At 39.0% G+C, this 20,948-nt stretch overlaps 1 protein-coding gene across 1 annotated transcript; it reads left to right on the forward strand.

Annotated features, from left to right (window-relative positions):
- The first annotated feature begins 631 nt into the window (after positions 1-631).
- On the forward strand, positions 632-16,562 carry LOC149816295 (tRNA threonylcarbamoyladenosine dehydratase-like). The gene is given in 7 exon segments (XM_089986867.1): positions 632-680; positions 6,949-7,058; positions 7,906-8,034; positions 9,117-9,251; positions 9,510-9,725; positions 10,802-10,926; positions 15,931-16,562. Coding segments are annotated over 7 exon segments (768 nt in total). The 3' UTR covers positions 15,935-16,562.
- Positions 16,563-20,948: the final 4,386 nt, after the last annotated feature.

The raw sequence follows: 20,948 nt of genomic DNA on the forward strand, positions 1-20,948 counted from the left end.
AAAGGAAGAAGATGTTGGAATGGGGTCATTCCCTTGCTATCGCACATCTGTAAACCGGTTTAGCCATAAGCAAATCGATGTTACAGGGTGCTTTAATGGGAAAGGAAAACAAGTTGAAAGAGAGAAGGCAGATGGCATTTACCGTGACCTTATGCTTTAAACTCAGCTTTCGCTGTCGTGGCGGGAATGGAAGTTTCTTCCATCGATCAAAAGGGAAAAATGGTAAGATCGGAGCAGTGGATGAGTGGCTTGATCGATTAAGAATGGTGATGAATGATGAGCATCGGATCGGAGGAGATGAAATGATACTATACGTGAATTTGATCCTTTGAAGGAGGGGAAGCCACCACTGCTGAGTCGGTCTTCGTGATTTTGAGAGGATTTTAAGAGAGGTAGCTAAGATTTCTTCAATAGCCTGGAGGCCTTTTTACTGCGTAGATGACTGCTGGTGTTATTGCAAGGCCAATCTTCCTACAGTGATACCAAGAAGAAGAAGAAGACAAAAGGGGAAGAAATAGAGGAAGAAGAAGTGTCAATGGTGGGGTGAAGAAGCGGTGATCAAAAGAGGTCTTTCGTGACCCTTTTTAAAGGGGAAAGAGAGATCTCCAGAAGGGGAGGCCGTTAGGCGTCGATGGTGGAGGAGGAAGATGGGTTCAGAGATGGAGGGCTTAGGGTGGTTGGTTGTGAAGGCTGAGCCGAGAGAAGGAGAAGGCGAAGGCGACTGGGCGATGAGGGTTTCCAGCGTGAACGAGAGGGGGGAGATTAGGGTTTATTTGTGAAAACTTTTTTTTGGTTTTTCCAAAAAGAGGCTCCCTTAACAAAAAATTTCATAAAAAAATGGTTTAAAAACGATTTTTTAGCAAAATCGATTTTAAATTTAAACTCATTCATTTTTCTTTGAAATTTTCCATTTTTTTTTTGGTCTTTGTTTTATTTTTCTATTTTTTTGTATAAAAATCCTAAGATTTACGAGAAATAAAGATTTTAAAACTGATTTTTTTGTAGTTTTGCAAAAATATTTACAAAAGAGAGTTTTCTGAGAATTCGGGTTTTTATTTTTGAAATTTTTCTCAAAGAGGGGATCGGATCCGATTTGGATCAAAATTGGGTCAGAGCTAAGACATTGGGTCCGAATTCTAACGAATCCAAGGGATGAATGAATTTTTTTTTGGTTAAAAATTTACCCGATTATTCAGAGGACGGAGGTCAGGGGCAAAAAGGTCATTTTTGGTTTTTTTGGAAAATTTGGGGTGTTCACAACTCCTCAGGCAATTAACGCTTTACTCTTGAGCCTCAAGGCACAAGGGGCCTTGCCTTGGGGCGAGGTGTAATAACCCGAAAAAAAATTGTTTGGATTCGGGCCGGACCCGGACCCGGATCCGACCGGGTGATAAGTCGGCTGCGTGCTTTTAAAAGCACACAGCGACGAAGGGGGGAGGTTCTCGAAACCTCCTTCCCCCTCTCTCTCTCACTCTCTCGTCCCCGACTCTCTCCCTTACCGACCCTCTCGTCTCCCTTTGTCTCTTCGTTTCTCTCTCTCGCTCGTCCACTGTCACCGACACAGGCGACCCCCGACAACCCGCGGCCACCGACGACAAGCTCCTCTCTGGCAAGCTCCTCTTCGACGAGCTTCCTCTGAAACCCCCTGGTATGCCGGCGTCTCCTCTTCTCCCCTCTTTTCCTTTTCTTCTCCTCTTTCGTCTCTCTCCCTCTCTTTCCCCCTCGTTTTTCGGTTATGCAGGGAGGGGAGGGCTGAGCCACCTCCCTGCTGCCCTAGGTTGCAGGGGAGGGGTAAAGCCCCCTCCCTGCGAGCCCTTTTAGCGAGGGAGTTGTGTCGTGCAGGGTACGGCAGGGGCCGATTCCCCTCCTGGTGCCCTTCTGGCTGCAGGGGAGGGGCTGAGCCCCCTCCCTGCTTCCGTTACTGCAGGGGAGGGGCTAAGCCCCCTCCCTGCTTCTGTCACGGCAGGGGAGGGGTCGAGCTTCTCCTCTCTGCTCCTTTTTGTTGTTCCAGCAAGGGCCATCAGCCCTTGCCCTGTTTATTTCAGCAGGGGCTACAGGCCCCTGCCTCTTTTTTATTGTTCTAGCAGGGACCATCGGCCCCTGCCCTTTTAGTTGTTCTAGCAGGGGCCATCGGCCCCTACTCATTTTGCTTGTCAGCAGGGGCTGATGGCCCCCTGCCCTTTGTGCACGAGCCTATACCCTTGGCAGACAGGCCCGGGTAATCTTCAGAAACTACATCGTGATGGGGATAGATCATTGTAATTGTTGGTCTTCAACGAAGAATTCCTAGTAAGCGTAAGTCATCAACTCGCTTTGGCTACATCCTTCTTTTGGCAGCAATGGTCATTTGGCCCTATCCCATCCTTTTTTCGAGTCAATTGGGACGGTTGGCCCCAATCCTATGTATCAGAGAAGTCGAGTCTTCTCCTTGCTTTTGCTTTTGTCTGGGTTTGCATGTTAATATCGCATATTTGCAGCTACGACGGATCCCACTCGCGCTCCGCGACCCGAGCCGTCAATCGTGTACATCTGCAGACGCCAGCAAGCTCGTAACTCTTCAAGGTAGGGAAAGATTACACGAAAGACTTGGATAATTGAATTAAGTTTAATTAAACTAAAAACGATCATTAAATGAATATATATATATATATATATATATATATATATTTATACGAGTATGCATTTCACTCAAGGATGCGGTTTCGCGATCCTTGCCCTTTACCTTCTATCAGTCTTTACTTGCCGTTGCGCATCGCGTCGAGATCTTGCGTTGCACTCCTGCTTACAGTTTTTACTTGTCGTCGCGCATCGAGTCGAGATCTTGCGTTACACTCTTGCTTACAGTTTTTACTTGCCGTCGCGCATCGCGTCGAGATTTTGCGTGGCACTCCTGCTTACAGTTTTTACTTGTCGTTGCGCATTGCGTCGAGATCTTGCGTTACACTCTTGCTTACAGTTTTTATTTGCCGTCGCGCATCGCGTCGAGATCTTCCATTGCACTCCTGCTTACAGTTTTTACTTGCCGTCACGCATCGCGTCGAGGTTTAGCATTGCACTTCTGCTTACCGCCTTTACCTTTCCGTCGCGCCCTGCGCCTAGGCTCTTGCTTTTGCATATGTGTTGGTATTGCCTTGTTATTGCAGATGACGCCCAAGTTCTTGCTCTTTGTGTATGCCTTAAAGGCATCCTTATGGAGGATGCAAGGGGTATTTACCACTCTCTCTCTTGCGACGAGAGTTGAGTTGGGAGCTGGCGTTACATCCTCGTCTAAGGAGAGGGATACCTTGCAAGGATCCTGACTGTTCGAGTATGCAGTTCTGCAGACGAGTTGGGGTTCGAGCGAACTACTTAACAGGGGTTTTGTTGAGAAACCTGCATCCCGTCTATCGAGGCCTGTATCGAGTCATGCGAGGCATGTAGATACCCCGATAGCGGATGGGATTCTAGAAAATCGCATGCATAATGTTGGCACAAGGTATTGCTGTTTCAAAAGATAAACATTACGTCTTTGTGAAACACTCCTGTTGAGGAGTTATACCCCCTTCATCCTAGAGTACTTGTAGTCGTGCACGACACGTCTAGTACTGCGATGATCGAATGAGACAGTCGTGCGACCTCGAACAATGCTAAATGCACAATGTTGTAATCACATAAATGACCTCACATTCGCCTTCACAGGCAAGATGCTCGAGTGGTTTAAAGACCACAACATAGGATGAGTCGTTAGTTAAGCAACCCCTAACGCATCCATTCGCTTCTGGTTGTTCTGTCAAGGGAGAGGACAAAGCGGTACAAAACTCTAATGGATAGGTTGTTAACAACCACCCCACGGGCAATGATCCGGCCTCCCCAGTCATTGGAGTTAAGGGGAAAGGGGGCTACAATAGTTAGCTCAACATTTCTGCAGAAGTTGGATGCATCCGTGACACTGCCTCCTTTGGGGAATCCTCTCTCAGCTAAAGCCGACCCTTTAGGAGCGGACTCAACTAACTATTCGGGTTATTGAAAATACATAGAATAACAGACGCCCGAACTAGTCTCAGTTGTTTCTACGTTTTGCCTGCTCGTACCCGCAGGCCAGTAATATCAAAACATAAAGTCGGTTCACACTGGTCGATTGCTTGCTTGCTTGCTCGGTGATTCAGTATGCTACTCGTTGAGCTGTACCTGCCTGTCGAAGCGTTACTCTAGTTGTTAAATTGCTTATGTAGTTCTTTGCTAAGTAATAACTAGCTTCTCATACTAGTTAAATGCTTATAATAATAACATTATGCCAGTTGCTATATATTAGCATGTGACTTGCTTTACCCCTTGGTCGAACTGCTTGGTGCTTGTTGTAACGTAGCACTTGTTGGCTTGTATCTCTTATGATTGATGTGATTGCATACAGCTCGTAATCTACGAACTGGTGGCAACTAGGATTGATGTGGCCGTTTGTCTTATAAGCTGCTTACATATTATGATATAACTGTTGCCGTGTGATTGCTTATCGTGTATAGCTTATGAATGGTTTGCGATGCAATGGTTTATGCCTTACGATTAATTTAATTACTTGCTGATGGACTGAGCCATATTATAATAATTGTATGTCTTACGAGCATTGTTATGAGTGCTTGTCTTATTCAGTTGTTTTGTTTGGCTGTCGGATAGAGTTAGTTACTCTTTGCCTATAGAATCAACTGGATTGCCATATCTGCATGTTCTCGTGTGTCATTTACGCATGCTTTGAGGTCCTATTTGAGGATTGCAATATTCTTTATGGCAATAACACGATGCGTAGTATTATATGTTTCTGTGTGATGTGATTGATATGCCACATGATAAGAAATGTTGGAAGTATGCGATAATATGTTCATGGTTCATGGAGCCTTATTGGAGGAATGGGTGATCGTGTGTTTTGTTTTACCATGTGCAGTGATACGCTACATATTGCTAATATTCATGCTTGTGCCCATATTGGTGGCTACTGACCCCAAGAGCGGTCAATTGTTCAGAGCGGTCAATTGTATTGATGCATGTATTACTGAGTATGGTATCTGTTGAGGACCTGATCTTCAAAGGATTATCTGCGAGGGCGTGTATGATCAAGACCAGGTAACCGGCTAGAGTGGTAGATTCTCTGTGAGGATGTACACTGTCCACGAACGGGTAGCTGCAAAGACGGTGAACTCTTATGAGGAAGTGTATGGTCTAAGACTAGGTATACCATCTAGGGCGGAATTCCTTGTGAGGTTATACATTTCCCAGACCAGGTGATCCGATGTTGATCTTGTTGATTGTAATAGTGGCTATCGACCCTGAGCGGTCATTTGCGTTGATGTGTGTGTCACAATGATTTTCATTGGATATGGCTTTTGTTGGAGATCGGCTTCCCAAATGTCTCGCTGTGAGGGTATGTATGATCAAGACCAGGTGACCCGGCTAGAGTGGTAGAATCTCTGTGAGGATGTATACTGTCCACGAACGGGTAGCCGCAAAGACGGTGAACTCCTGTGAGGAAGTGTATGGTCCAAGACCAGGTATACCATCTAGGGCGGTAATTTCTTGTGAGGTTGTACATTTCCCAGATCGGGTAATCCGGCTAGAGCGGTAGAATCTTTGTGAGGATGCACACTGTCCACGAACGGGTAGCCGCAAAGACGGTGAACTCCTGTGAGGAAGTGTATGGTCCAAGATCAGGTATACCATCTAGGGCGGTAATTCATTGTCCGGTCGTATATCTCCCGGACCGAGCGATCCGACGTGGATCTTGTGTTTTTGCTTACCATAAAAAGTTATGGTGAGCTGTGATGATCTTCTGAGATTGTTTGAGATAGCCACTTATGAATCTAGGGTTTTGGCTTTCTGCTTTTGCATGATTACATGCTGATTCCTGATGTGAGAATCAAATCTTTAGCGATTTTATATCATGATCATATTTTGGACCTTCTACGGAAGGGTGGACTTTTCTGAGAAAGTATGATGCCTCGGTGAGTCATAACCGGTGACAGTTGGCCGCGTAAGGCCTTGAGAGATGTGAATAGTTTAAGGTGGTTCAGGACAAAGCGTTTGTTAGAAGTAGTGAGGGCGACAAACGATGACCTGATAATGATTAAATGCAGAAACCCCGTTCTAGGAACGAGAATAAGCTAGTTGCGTGGTGGTTCACAGCCTACGATCAATTGAATCGTATGCTGCGTTTGTCAGTTATACTGCTTACTTGCTTTGAACTGCTTACTGTTTGCACTAGCGCATTTTCACTACTGACGCGCTTGCACTACTGACTCGCTTGCACTACTTACGCGTTTGCACTGCTTATCTTGTTGTACTGCTTACCTGCTTACCTGCATATCTGCTTTAAACTGCTCAGCATACTGAATTAAATGTACTTAATTCAGTTTCTTGTAGTCTATCTTGTGCACCTACTAGTTTTTCGCAAAACTAACTCATTCTATGGGTACAAGTGATGATTAGGTACACTACGGGCGATGACGCGATTGCAAGATGGCTTCAAGACTTCTTCTTCCTGCTCTTAGCTCGTGTTCTAGACGCTTTGGGTTTGTAACGGATTTTCCTTAAGGTACCCTAATTTTGTGAGTTTTGGTTCTTTTAGCTAACGTGCCCAAAGTTGTCAGCTTGCCTTCTGATTTAACAAAAGAAAAATCCTCCGCTAATTTCATAAACAAACTCTGAAGGAAAAAGATATTTCTAGTCTCTTGCCTGTTTTTCTGAAAAGGTTCGCAAGTTTGAAATTTGAGGCGTTACACGAGGCATGCCTTTTGTGCCTTGAGGCGCATTTTTAACAACATTGGTTTGTCCTCATTGTTCTCTACAACTGTATCAAATGACATATTGATTTTCTGAAGGTATCACTTTCATATTTGAATCATCATGCCATAGCCACTAGAGATGATGTTGGAACTCCAAAACCTTTGTGTCTTAATAAGCATTTTTCATTAATCTTCCCAGAATGCCGAGTAGATGCCCAACTACAATTGTATGATGCATCATCTGAGGAGGAAATACTTGGTGGCCAGCCTGATTATGTTTTGGACTGCATAGATAACATAGATACAAAGGTAATTTTTCCACCTCAGATCCGAACTGAGCCCATGGTTCTTTTATGTCACTAAATATGTCCTTGTTATTTATTTAGTCCATTACAAACTTTTTCAAGTTTATTCAATATATTTTGGCACTTCAGATTCATGGATTATTATTAAGTTAACTAGAAAGATCTAATATTCTGTCAGATGAAATTGCAATATCTTCCATGTTGTTGCCAGTTTGAGGTCTATCATTGCATTGATTTTGTATCTCTATATGCCGCTTTTTGCCCTCCTCTTTTTTAAGGTTATCATTGTTAAAGGCACCATAATATCTGAGGCGCTTTGCTTTATTAAGTAACTTTGTCATTTGTTAGGAGTTGCTAATCAAGTCTGTTTAATGTTAGTGTTGATCCATCACAGGGGCTATTTTAGAACGATATTAGTCCATGATACTGGAAATCAGTGTGTGAGTGAAATATGTCCTTAAGATGTTTAAAACTTTAAATCATATGGATCAAACAAAGAAACAAGAAAAGATACAATATGTAGAAGTGCACAAACCAATACACGACAAAGTGACACCAATGCACGAGAACATAACAAATTACATTATTTGTGGCATGTCTGCATCTATCGGTGAAAGGAAGGAGGATTTGATTATCTATATTTGAATTTCATGCTTAGTATGGGGTCCTTTTAGTGGCTTTGTTGTAAAGTATGCTTTCAGTTGAAGTTCACAAACTGTTGAAGAATTAGTTAGGGACTGTTTTGGTATATAAAAGCTATTCAGGTATTTGGTGTTAGGATAATAAAGGGGATTTGCATTACATTTCTTCAAATACTATATTATGGTTAGATGAGTGGCGATATATTGCAGGTGGCACTTCTTGCTGCATGTGTACAAAGAGGTTTGAAGGTGTTTTTTGCAACTGGTGCTCGAGCTGACCCTACACGGATTCATGTTGTTGATTTGAGTGAATCATGAATAGACCCATTATCTTGAGCGGTGATTACTCTAACCTTGTTTCTCCCCTTACACCTTTTATATGAAATAACACAAAATGAAGAAAAGGAGAATCAATGTGATGTTATCTTCATGTTGTTGATTTGAGTGAATCATGAATAGACCCATTATCTTGAGCGGTGATTACTCTAACCTTGTTTCTCCCCTTACACCTTTTATATGAAATAACACAAAATGAAGAAAAGGAGAATCAATGTGATGTTATCTATGAGGCTCTTTTGCAAACCTACTATTAAGGCACAAATACTGCATTGAACTGAGGCTGAGCGTGGGATGGTTCACTTTGTACGTGCACAAGATGATCTTTAGCTTGAACAACCACTTCATGCATCACTAAATCAAAATTTTGAAGTCCAGTTGCTGAGCTTGAGCTATTCCTTTTTTCAAATTATTTAAAAGGGAAAGGAGGGGAAATGAGACTCTCTAATGAGATGCCACTATATAAGTTAAGCTCATTGCTGCACTTAACCTGTAGTAACATGCTCATGACCACACTTCAATGCAGCTCGCTCACTAAAAGGATCATGGGATCTAGGACCTTTGCTATGGTTTGAGAATTGAGATATTGTCATATTTGGTTGCTAAATATTGTTAATTAACAACTAAGATCTGCAGCTTTGTAACTGTTCTGTGGTTGGATGTTAACTTGGACAAGGAGTGGGGAAATGTCTTCTCAGAACTTTCCCTTCTCATTGCTTTGCTTTTCCAGTTGGAGATCTTGGATTGTATTTAGTAGAAAGTTAGAAAGCTCCATCTCTTATTTGAAACAAGCCCTACCCTATAAGATATAGCAAAATGGAATATTTGGAAAGAACACAATAATTACACTTTTCAGGACTTATTTAAGGATGAAGTCCTCTTTTCTGTCGTCTTGGACTGGGAGTCTACCTGATTTTTGAAATGGTGGCTGTACATTTTAGGATTGGTTTTTGTCATCTTTCCAGTGATCCGTTAACCAATTATCCTTTCATATCTAATTTTTTCCTTTTTGAACTGAAATTCCCTTTTCCTGCTGACATGTTTTCATCAGTTTATCCTCACCTTTGGAATCTACTCATTTACAGGTGAGACACTGTCTAAAGAACGAACATGGTATCAGTGGCAGAATACCTGTCATTTTTTCACTGGAAAAACCAATGGCAAAGCTGCTTCCTTTTAAAGGATCATCTGGGAACGATGAAAATCCTTCTGATTATCAGGTTTGGATAATAGATCCTGTTTTCCTCCATGTAATATTATTGATTAATTTCTTGTGATTTAGATCTTTTAAATGAACTCTTCATTGTACTGAAGTCATTGACAAATTAGGGTGGATAAATAAACTGATTATTTTCTGCTTTACATGTGCTTGTATCCGAATCTGATCACTTTTTCAAACTAATATTTATTGGCTTAAGTCATTTTTTTGTGAAAATAATTTAAGCATCAAACCTCTAACTATTGAATTCTAATGACAGATAGTTCCAGGTTTTAGAGTACGCATAATACCTGTTCTAGGTACCATTCCAGCCATTTTTGGACAAGTGATGGCATCTTATGTGGTTACCCAACTTGCTGACGTGCATGTCCAGATGGAGCCAGTTGTTAATCTAGATCTAGATCATTACCCTGTCCTGCATCAACGTCTTATTGAACATGAGGAACTATTATATGGTAACTCCATGGAAATTCAGGTGGGTAATTTTATTGCTGATTCAATCCATATGTTGCTCTGTTTTTTACTGTTATGCCTTTTCAGTCTGACAGTTTGGTTTGTATAATCAAGATCTGGTGGTTACATTCCTTATTGTACAGTTGGATAGATCATGTATTGCTGTTCAAGGCATTAAACTCTGTGTGTGTGTATAGTGTTTCTTGCATTCAAATTAATACTGCAAATCTAAGTTTTCGCTATTGACTCAATTCAAAGATTTAGAGAAGAGATTTTTTTCTGTCTTGAGCTTTTAAAATTTATTGGTCATTTGCAATCGAAGGAGAAAGTGCATTAATCTAGCCATTTTATGCACCAGTTCTCTTTCTATGAGTCATTTTTCTTGTTTATTTTCTTTAAAGTTTAAAACTGTACAAGTTTGTACAGTTGATAACATGAAAGGAATATATTTGAGACATAGCTCCTTGTCCTTTTTTCTCCTTCAGAAGCATGAATAACACACCATAATTGAGATCTAGCTTTATTTATTATACCCATAGTCAAGTCACAGATATCAGTGATATTTTCAAAATATTGCAATATTATCGCTGCATTTTCAGAAAACGATATTATAGGTAAAATATCACGATATTTTGAAAATATCGCAAATTTGATAATATCATGATATTATCACGAGAATATTGCGATATTCTCATGATAATATCAAGATACTCTTGTGATAATATCACAATATTATCAATTATTGTTACTTTTTTATTTATTTTTTACATCTTAAGTGTGTGTTTTTCTTCTTTATTTTGCATTTTTACTTATTTCTTTTATTATTTTATATATTTTATTATCTAAACATGATATTTTATTACTTATTTTTGTTATTTTTATATATTTTTTAAGCCCCGAGATTTATCACCAAACCTATAATATCGTGAGAAATAGCCTCACCGAGATATAGCCGATGCCGATATTTGTGACTATGATTATACCATATTTAAGTTATTTATATCCAGTTTTTATTCCTTTATCATACATTTGATTCACAAGAATGGGTTACACTGATAAGCTATAGTAAATCATCTGATCAGTATTTTTCTTCTAAAGGTAGACACTGAGGAAGTGATGTATGTTGTCAAAGAGTTATGGCATGGGCGTAGTGCGCGAGATCAGTCTCAAAGAGATGTAGGGCGAGGGATGTGGAGATCTGTTAATGAGTTGATGTTGGTGAGGTAAAGACTGACTAAAGCAACTATTTTGTTTTTTTCTGCATCATATCTAGCAAGCTCTCATTAGTCTACTTTTGCATATGCATTTACTGCCTTCTTAAGGTTTAACTTGATTGCATGAGTAAGTTTATACTAATGCGTAAAAACTTTTAATGGAATGATTCTGATGTTTCTTAATGATCTGCATGAGTGTTTCTTGTTTTTCTTGGTTTTCTCTTCTTCTTTCATGAACAGTTAAATATTGTATAGACAGCATCCCTATAAAACTGTCAACTCTAATAATCTTTCACTTATTTTATCCTCCCATGTCGAGACATTATTATGTAGTGATTAGTGAATACCAACAGTGCTACAAAATTTAACATGAGGAAATAACTATGCTTATGATTTAGTAACTATAAAATCTGTAGAAAAGCCAGAGAAGAAAAGACATAGGAACAAGTCATAGCATGGTGAGCTGCAGAATGGCGACTACAAATGTTGGCTGTCAAAAAGCAAAACAGCCTGGTACTGCCATATGTGCCATGTTGGGGGTCACGGGGAAATTAACATGAAAATGGGGGCTTTTAGAAAAAGTCTATCACTACTTTTTGTTTGTCAGCAGAAAGGCAATGTTTTTTTCCCAAACTTGAATCATGAAATATTTTTCAAACTATATGAGAATTTGCAAGCTGTGGCAAATTCTGAGGATCTGTCTTAGGTGCCTTTGTCCATCAGAAGCAATGTTGTGAAAAGCGTTGAGGCGTAGCGAGGCGCTCCACCAAAAACTGAGGCGAGGCTTAAAGTGTAAGCCTCAATTTTTTTGAAAACTTAAAAAAAACTATAAAAGAAATCTAAAAATACAAATGAATAAAAAAATGCTTTATTGATGAAGCAACAACCAATAAGAAATAGAAAATCTAAAATAAATACTAAAGAATATGAGATTAACATGTAAAAGAAATTAAAAAATTGATTATATAACTGAAAAACTAATTATATATTGAGAAACTAATTATATAACTTAGAAACAAATTATATAGCTTTGAAAAAAGCTACATAGCATAACAGGATTAACAGCAAAATATAATGTCCTAACATATATCTGTTTTCCACACAAATACACACAGATTTATATAATGAATTAAATATATACCATATCTTCTTCTTCTTCTTAGAAACAAATTATATAGCTTTGAAAAAGACTACATAGCATAACAGGATTAACAGCAAAATATAATGTCCTAAACACAAATACACACAGATTTATATAATGAATTAAATATATAACATATCTTCTTCTTCTTCTTAGAAACAAATTATATAGCTTTGAAAAAACTACATAGCATTAACAACCAAATATAATGTCCTAATGTATATCTGTTTTCCACACAAATACACAGATTTATATAATGAATTAAATATATAACATATCTTCTACTTTTTCTTCTTCACGCCTTAGGCTGGCGCCTTGAGGAGCGCCTTTTGCGCCTCAAGGGGCGCTTTTAACAACACTGATCAGAAGTATACATCACTTTATCAGGAGGTAATGCCATTTACTAAAGTTGTGGAAAATTAATGAACCCCTAGGATCTAGTTTGGAAAGGGAGATGGTGTGTTGTATAAAGTTTCTATCCATAGCATAGACTACATGGAGGGATCATATGTTTTTTTTCAGTGGAACATCCTTTTCTTTGGTTGATATAATGGTATGTTGTGGTGTTTGAGAACTGAACTATGGGCTGTTGGATGCTAGTGTGTAGGGTCTGTCAAGAGGTCTGCTCCAAGGTTGCCAAACTAGGAAGCGAAAGCGGGAAACGATACGGGAAGCGAAAGTGAGAAGCGAGGCATTTTAAAATTTATACGAAGCGGGAAGCGAAGTTTCAATTTAAAAATGAAATATGAATAAAAATGAAACAATATGGAATCAAACGAGAAACAAATAAAAACTAAAATAAAATTGATCATTCTTATATTTCATGATTTTTCTGTAAAAGAGTTAAATTTTTGTTAAAATCTAACAATGATGGTTACCAATTTAAAGAAAGTACATGGAAAGTGAGTGAAAGCGTGAGAGAAAATACATGAAAAAGAGGAAAAGAAACATGAGAAAAGTATATAGTATGCATAGACCATGTGTATGAGAAGCGTGGGGGAATCGAGCTTCCCATGAAGTTTTGAAAGCGAGGAGTATCGCGCTTCCGAAGCGAGCTTCCCACCTACCTAAGAAGCTTCCGGTAACTCTGGTCTGCCCAACCAAACCAGATACCACCTTGACCCACCTTAGAAGATTTAGTAACCTTTCTTAAAATAGTGGGTTTCACAATTAATCCTGGTATGGTTCTTGTCTAGCTGTAGCAGTGACTAAGCAAAGTTTGATCAGACCCATACTGAACCAGTATGGGTGTTTTAAGGTTGGTTCTGGTCCACACCTAATTGGATCCAGCCGAAGCCAAACTATTGGCTGGCTCCATGGGTGATTATGCCTCCTACATGCTTGGAGATATCTGGTAGAGGTTAACCAAGCTGTACAATTGGTTGGTGATACTGAACCCAGAGGAGTAAGATATCTTGGCATCCCAAGTGGTGTTGAGCAAATGACTTTTGGCTGGTCCTAAATTCAAATTACTTGAGTCCTATGTCACAAAGGCATGGGAGGATACAGATACGAGATTCGGATACGTGACATGGATTCATGAAAATTTTAAAAAATAGGACACACACACACACACACACATACATATATATATATATATATATATATATATATAAACCAAAAATAGTTTTGTTATATATAATCCGATAGTAATTTATGCATTTATTTGTAACTAAGTGGACCACCAAGTTTATGATATAATTTTGGAATGAACATAGCTAGTTTGCTTGGCAATATTTATAGTTTAGGTTTTTGGGCTTTGTCTATATATATGCCCGAGCTCAATGCTTTACTTTAGCAAGCGAGCAATCTCTCTCTCTCTCTCTCTCTCTCTCTCTCTCTCTCTTTCTCTCTCTCTCCCCATGCCATCTCTTCTCTAACCTAAGTCACACAGACTCGGGTATAAGTTCGACGCACCCGCGTGCCAACACGCCCAGACACGGGTGAGGCTTCAGACACGGTCAACCAAGTGTCGGACTCGGTCAACGCACCGGGGCCGAGTCCGTCCACATTTTGGACTCGGTCAACTTTGACCGAGTCTATTTCTGTCCATTTTTTAGGGCAAAAGATGTATTAAACTAAAAAAATTGATCTTTATATATATATATATATATATATATATATATATATATATATATATATATATATATATATATATATATATATATATATATATATATATATAGCCGTGTCCCCCTAATGGGCACAACTTTGACCGAGTCTTATTATTGTTATATATATATATATATATATATATTTAAAAATATATATAACATATACATAGCCGTGTCCCCGTGTCCAAAATTTTTGAAATTGCTCTGCACCCGTACCCGCACCCATGTGACATAGTCTCTAACATTTTTCTAGCGTTGTGCAAATCTTCTTTGAGTTTGAAGATGCAATTCAAGGTGATTGTCTTGATGCTTTTGATCTCACCTAGTGCGAAGGTGCGGACTGGAATTTGCATTTATATGAACTTCGGTTGTATGGGAGCGAAGTTGCATAGAAACCCGTTTGTATCAATAATTTGATCCTAAGTGGGGCAACTTTTGTTTTATAGATAACTTGTTTAACTCATGCCACTGAGTTATGCAACTTGATCCTAAGTGGGGCAACGGTTGTATGGGAGCGAAGTTGCATAGAAACCCGTTTGTATCAATAATTTGATCCTAAGTGGGGCAACTTTTGTTTTATAGATAACTTGTTTAACTCATGCCACTGAGCCAACCATTTTTTGGGTTTAATTGTATTTTTGACCTACTAATTTTACAACACTCCACTGATAGAAAGTGCCTCTTTTTGGTGGTAGAGTACCACTTCCTGCTTCAGAAATAGGCTTCCTACATCTACATGAAACGAGAAAAAGTCAAACTAAAAGTGTTTGACATACATAACAAAATGGGCTGGTGGATAAAGGATTGGTTTGGCTGCTTGGTGAGCCCACTCTATGTTACCCTGCTTTAACATCTTGGGGAGTCTTTCCATAAGAAATTGCTAGCTCATAATGAAACCACAGCCTTGCTATCTGATTCATTCTCTTTCTTGGCTTACGGCTTTTAGTTCTTGTCCTTGTTGCAACTGTGCAAGCTATATGATATCTGGCTGTGTTGTTGCCCAGAGTTATGCTAATGTTGACCGCTGTTTGAAAAGCAATGACTCGACTCACTTGTTCATTCTTGATCCGGCATGTTTTTATGCAATGGAATCAAAATATTAATATTCAAGTAAAGCTTAATTGCATTTAGTGATTAACTTTATATAAGTTAAAAAATCAATATATTAATTTTAGATTTTTCATATTTGTGAGTGACTTAAATAACATATCAAACATCATAATTAACGAATACATGCTATTCATAAGCTGTCCAATTTCACAATCAGCTGTCATGAAATGAGAATTTAGTTATCAGCTTTGATATTAATAAAATTGTCAATATTTTGAATGGAAAAACAATATCATGAATCTAAAATAGTAAGCAATAGCAGCTAGGAAACTTAGAATTTTGTACTTTATTGATGACATGAGAATGGGTTGGTTTGCAAATAAACATTCATCTCTATATTTATGATTCCTATAGACACCATCATTAATGTGTAATTAAACAAAACCTAGTAAACAGAAAAAATAAATGTAAAAATATGCAGACTGGGTAAGCCAATTGGGTTGACCCAGTAGAGGGCCGACCACGGGTAAGTTGTTGGGTCAACCTGTTGGGTTTTTGGACTATGTTGCTGATGGCGAAACATTTATTTGCCTAGAGCAGAAACAAGGTATGTTTTTCAGAAAAGAAAAGCAAGAGCAAAGTTTGTTTACACATTCAGTTTGATTTTTTTTGGATTTGTTTCTTGGGGTATTTTCTTGTTTCCACAAGATAAAATTGATGGGCATTGATGAAATCGAAGAAAAGGAGCCAGCTTTCTTTACCATGGTCACAAATGTGCTGAAGCGAGCGGCCATAGACTTTGACCAGGAAGACAGAAAATTGAATGCTTTGTAGCTCAACCGGCTAAAGGTCTTACAGTTAGTTTGCAGGCGTTGCATGCTTAACACTCCAACTCTATCTTGACGACAGAGCCTGGCCCAGGGCGTGCTGAGTTGTGGCAGGCCTGAGTTTCTGAATTCCAACCGACTAGGGCTAAACTAAGATGCCTTTTACCTTCATTTCAAGTATATTCTCATCATCAGAACTCTGCTGCAGTTTGTTCTTATAATTATCTAAAGTTTCTTTTTTTGCCTTTTAGATATTATAAACTGTCATATTGATAGGCCTCGATTTTTTCTAGCTGATGGTGAATTTTGAGGATTGTTTATCAAAGGGAAGCTACATACTTTTTGATGAAGTGTAAAACAAGAAAAGATACAAAACTTGTTTTACTTTTTTGTATTTCTTATCAATGATCACGTCGTGCTTTTCTTTTACTGCTGTTCTGGTGGCTTCTACTGGCCGTGCTGAAGGTTAATGCCCTGGCGAGCTTATGGAAATAAAATAAATAAAAAGCTAAATAATAGGGACGTCAATGAATAGGATTTTATCCGATTTGATTCTGTTTAGTTGCATTTGGTAAGCCAAACTCATATCCAGTTATATTTGGATGTGGTTACGGTTTTTGTTTTTTGCTACTGAATCCGACAAATATTCAAATTTGATGGTTATCTGTATCCGTTTGCATGTGGAAAAACATATATGGTATGCAGTTTTTACCATCAGAATTTGAATCCATTTAGTCAATATCTGATCAGTCAAATATGGTATCGGCTACATCCGATCTGAATCCAAACCATTTACATCCATAGATAATACAAATCCTGGAATTTCCTTCCTCGAATGTGCCAATACCATTTTGATGGCAAAATCCAGTGGTGGTATTTTTCATTAGCGTCCAATGATGCGTATTCTTTTTTTTTTTTACTCGGAGAAATTGCCCCAGACGCAGACCTAGCCACACTGTCTCAGCTTGCCGTACTCACGGTCTATGTCCATGTGGGCATAAAACTCCCATTATGCACATTCATTTCTCTGAAAATCCCACTATTTTCATATATATATAATTTTTTGAAAGTCAAGGTGGGGTTAGTCAGACCCCTACCAGTTATACAACTATACCATTGGGTTTTGAATCTGTAACATCCCAATACAAGGCGATGTGCACTTGCTGCTCCTACCAGACAAGCGGAGCCCCTGTTGGTCACTATTTTCATATTTTCACCGTTATGTTAGTGGTGGAGATTTAAAAAATTCCAAGGAAATAATTATCAGAATGAAAAGTATATGATAAGAACTTTGAATGACCCAGGAAGTTCTCTGGGCCTTTTTTTGGAGAGAAAAAGGATTGAAGGATGACCCGTGAAATAAAAGCCCTGGTGCATTTGAGGCTGAGCCAACTCCAGGCCAGGTTTAAGAGGCCCAACCTGAGGCCAACTTTTTTTTTTTGGATAATTCAAGAGAAAAACCCCTCCCATTGGCTGACCTCCAGTTGGTAAAACCCTTGAGGTCCCCTTTGCCTACTGGAGAGTACACCCAGTTTCAACCTTGCGGCAAGGGACGCCTTATGTGGGTTTTGAACTTGCGACATCCCTTAAACTTGGTGACATTCACAAGTCCCCATATCAGATGAGCGGAGCTGGCTCTAGTGCAGGCCTTCATCGATCACACCCCTGAGGTCCACCAGGCGTACCGAATTTGCGAAGTGGATGCTTTTAAGTCGACCCACTTAGCCATATAATTGCGCAATGAATGACAATGCTTTTTTCAGTCGGCTGGAGCCTCCGGTTAGTGGGTGGCTAATGGTGTGCCCACAAGATTTGGTTGGTGTAGATCATGGCTCCTTTTTGTGCACTTTGTTCCAATCTTGATGATTGTATTGAATCTATATGCCAAAAAGAAGCTGCCATGGCTCTACCTAGATCAAGTTGGAATCAACAGATTGTAGCTTTTGTACTAGGTGTAGGTTTATGTGCTATTATTGTATACCAGTGGGGCTCTTCGTCATCTTATCCAGCATCCGCCAGTGGGGACTAGGCATAAACAGATGAAGTTGCTTTTACAAGTCTACAAACGGGTGTCCTATCTCACATTATTTTGGGTAGATATTGATTTGTCCACAGTGTGAATCTGCAAAATGAGTGAACCTTCATCATCCTCCCTTTTCAGAGTGACCCTTTAACATTCTTACTTTCTAGCTAATCGCATGAACATCTAGAAGATTCTTTGCCACGTTTTCCACAACAATGATATGCTCGCTCACGACAGTCTCGGTAGGAACATCTTCCAATAAATTATTATTTTTGGGATATCTAGGGAAAATATCAGTATATATATAATGTAAATAAAATATTAAATGTTAAAACATTAATAATCTATTTTATCATGATAATTTCAGTGTAAAAACAAGATATTTACCAATTATGAGATATTTTGAAAATATAATATTTTTTTGGGAACGTATTGGCCTTCCAAAATATCATGATAAAATCACGATCCCTAATATCTGTGACATAGCTTTCAGCCCTACACACTCTCTCTCTCTCTCATGTCATTAAGGGAGGTGAGTTGCAACCATTGTCACAAATCTTATTACAAGGAAAATTTCATGATAAATAAAAAAAATGTTTTTGGAAAAATATCAGTATATTTAAATTTAAAAAATACATAAGAAGTATATAAGAAAAAAATGTAAAACTATGAAAAGAAAAAATTGCATCAATAATGTGATAATATCATGTTAAAAACATTATATTTTGAAAATAGGCAATATTTTAAATATAGCACATTTTTTTGGGATTATATTGGTCTTTCAAAATTCTCATGGTAAATTCACAATATTTTTAAAAAAAGTGGCCGATTTTTTTTCCTATAAAAGAACCCTAAAACTCATAACACTTTTTTTTTTTTTGCTTTTAGGAATTTGTGGAGGTGCTTGGATGGACCCACTTGCATAAAATCAAAGAACAGGATAAGCACATAAGTTTTATTTTGGTGATTGAAAATTGGTGCACTCAATGCAATGTGGGGCAGCTTTCCTTTGATGTTTTGTGATCTCCACTCATCACTATCCAATCTTATACAAGTACAATGGATATTTGGACCACAGAGGCTGCAATGGGCAAGGGGTGATGTTTGTGCTTTATCTTTTGCTCAATCACATGTGCACATAAAGCTATCACTAGTGCAGCCTAGTGGCATTAAAAATGAACCCTCTCTCTTCTTTGATTTATCCAAAACAGAAGGTGGAGCCCAGAGAGGACACACGTGTGGGCCAGTGAGTGTGCACGTGCAAGCATGAGGCATTCATTCCACGTGATCATTAGCTTTCTATTTGTTTACATGTAAATCTGTATTGCTTTCCTTGTTTGGCCGTTGTTGGGGTCTCCCCTTTTTATCTCAATTTCATCTACATCAATTGATCAATGGATTGGATCTCGAACTATATGGGGCCCGTGCCGTAGATCTCAGCATGATATGGTAATGGTCGGATTCAAAACTGTTGAATGGATCTGACCGGATTCCTTTCTTATTTGTTTCTTCCAAAATGTAAGAAGACTTATAACATGGCGGGATCCAAATAACATTTATCAGGCTTAGTTGTATGGACTCTGAAGTACTTGACCTTTTCAAATCTGGATCAGGACCTGATTAAAGAATTAATCTAGATGGATGTCCATATGCACCTAGTTTAATAAATATATAACGCATTTACAACTCTAGGCTTGTGTCAACAATCTCTAACATTGGATCTGGATCTGGTGACCATGATCAAGAGGATAAAAAAGAAACATTGGATGATCCTACGGTATGCATGCGAAGTACGAAATAGCATATAATTTTTTTTTCTGGTCCATTGATTTTCCTACTAATGGTAGGAATGTCTCCGAAAAATGTAATGGATCTCGACCCAGGTCTTGGGGAAGCGGATGTGAACTGGATCCATCTTGGATGTGAATATAACACTTTTCCTTTTATGACAACAAGCCGACCTGGATCAAGCCCAAATTGGCCCCATTCTATAGTGGTAAGCCTTGGGATTTTGGTGCTGGTTCACTCACTCTATGCCACACTTATAGTAGTAAACTCTGGGATTTTGGGTCTGGTTCACTCACTCTATGTCACCCTTATAGTAGTAAACTCTGGGATTTTTGGGCAGGTTCACTCTCTCAGGGTTTATCACTATAGGGTGTGGCCAATTTGAGCTTGATTCTGGTGGGTTCCTCATCATACATTAAAAGAAAGAAGATAAGTGCCAACGGGTAGGATCTGTTTCAGACCCAGTGGATACGATCATGGATCTGACTTTGAGGTGCTGGTACCAGGTTCGGATTCAGGCGGTAAGGAAAGCCAAACTCGGTTCCTACGAGGATTGCATGAACCAGACCTGGTTCATACCCAGCAAAATAATGTTTTTTTTTAATCTTTTTTACATTGAAAAATCATGGATCTTAATTGGAACTCGGGTCGGACCTGAGTCTGGTATGAAATTTCAAAAACCATGCCTATCCCCATATATTAATTGGACCCTTTGAGTCAAGACTCAGATTATAATCAGATGTTTTTTATTATCGAACCCTGACCCTACCCATATAGACCACTTAGTTATGATAGTAGGACCTAACCATCCAACTACCCCACCCCCTCTAAGTGGGTGTAATGACTTCACATACAATGATACAAATATGGGTTAAGAGGAAGCAACAATGACTAATCCAATTCACATGCAAATAGCATGCCTGATCAATACAAAAACCAAACCGGGTCTGGATTCATCAGAGAATCCGAATCCCATTACTATACCCAATTGTGCCGGATTTAAGCAGTGACAACCCAACATCCAAAACCGTTCATACACCAGGGCCCCACCAAATGGACGTCAGGCAGCTAACCTTATCGTTAGTAAT

The sequence above is a fragment of the Nuphar pumila genome, chromosome 14, assembly GCF_984573655.1.
Source record: "Nuphar pumila chromosome 14, dmNupPumi1.hap1.1, whole genome shotgun sequence".
NCBI lineage: Eukaryota > Viridiplantae > Streptophyta > Magnoliopsida > Nymphaeales > Nymphaeaceae > Nuphar > Nuphar pumila.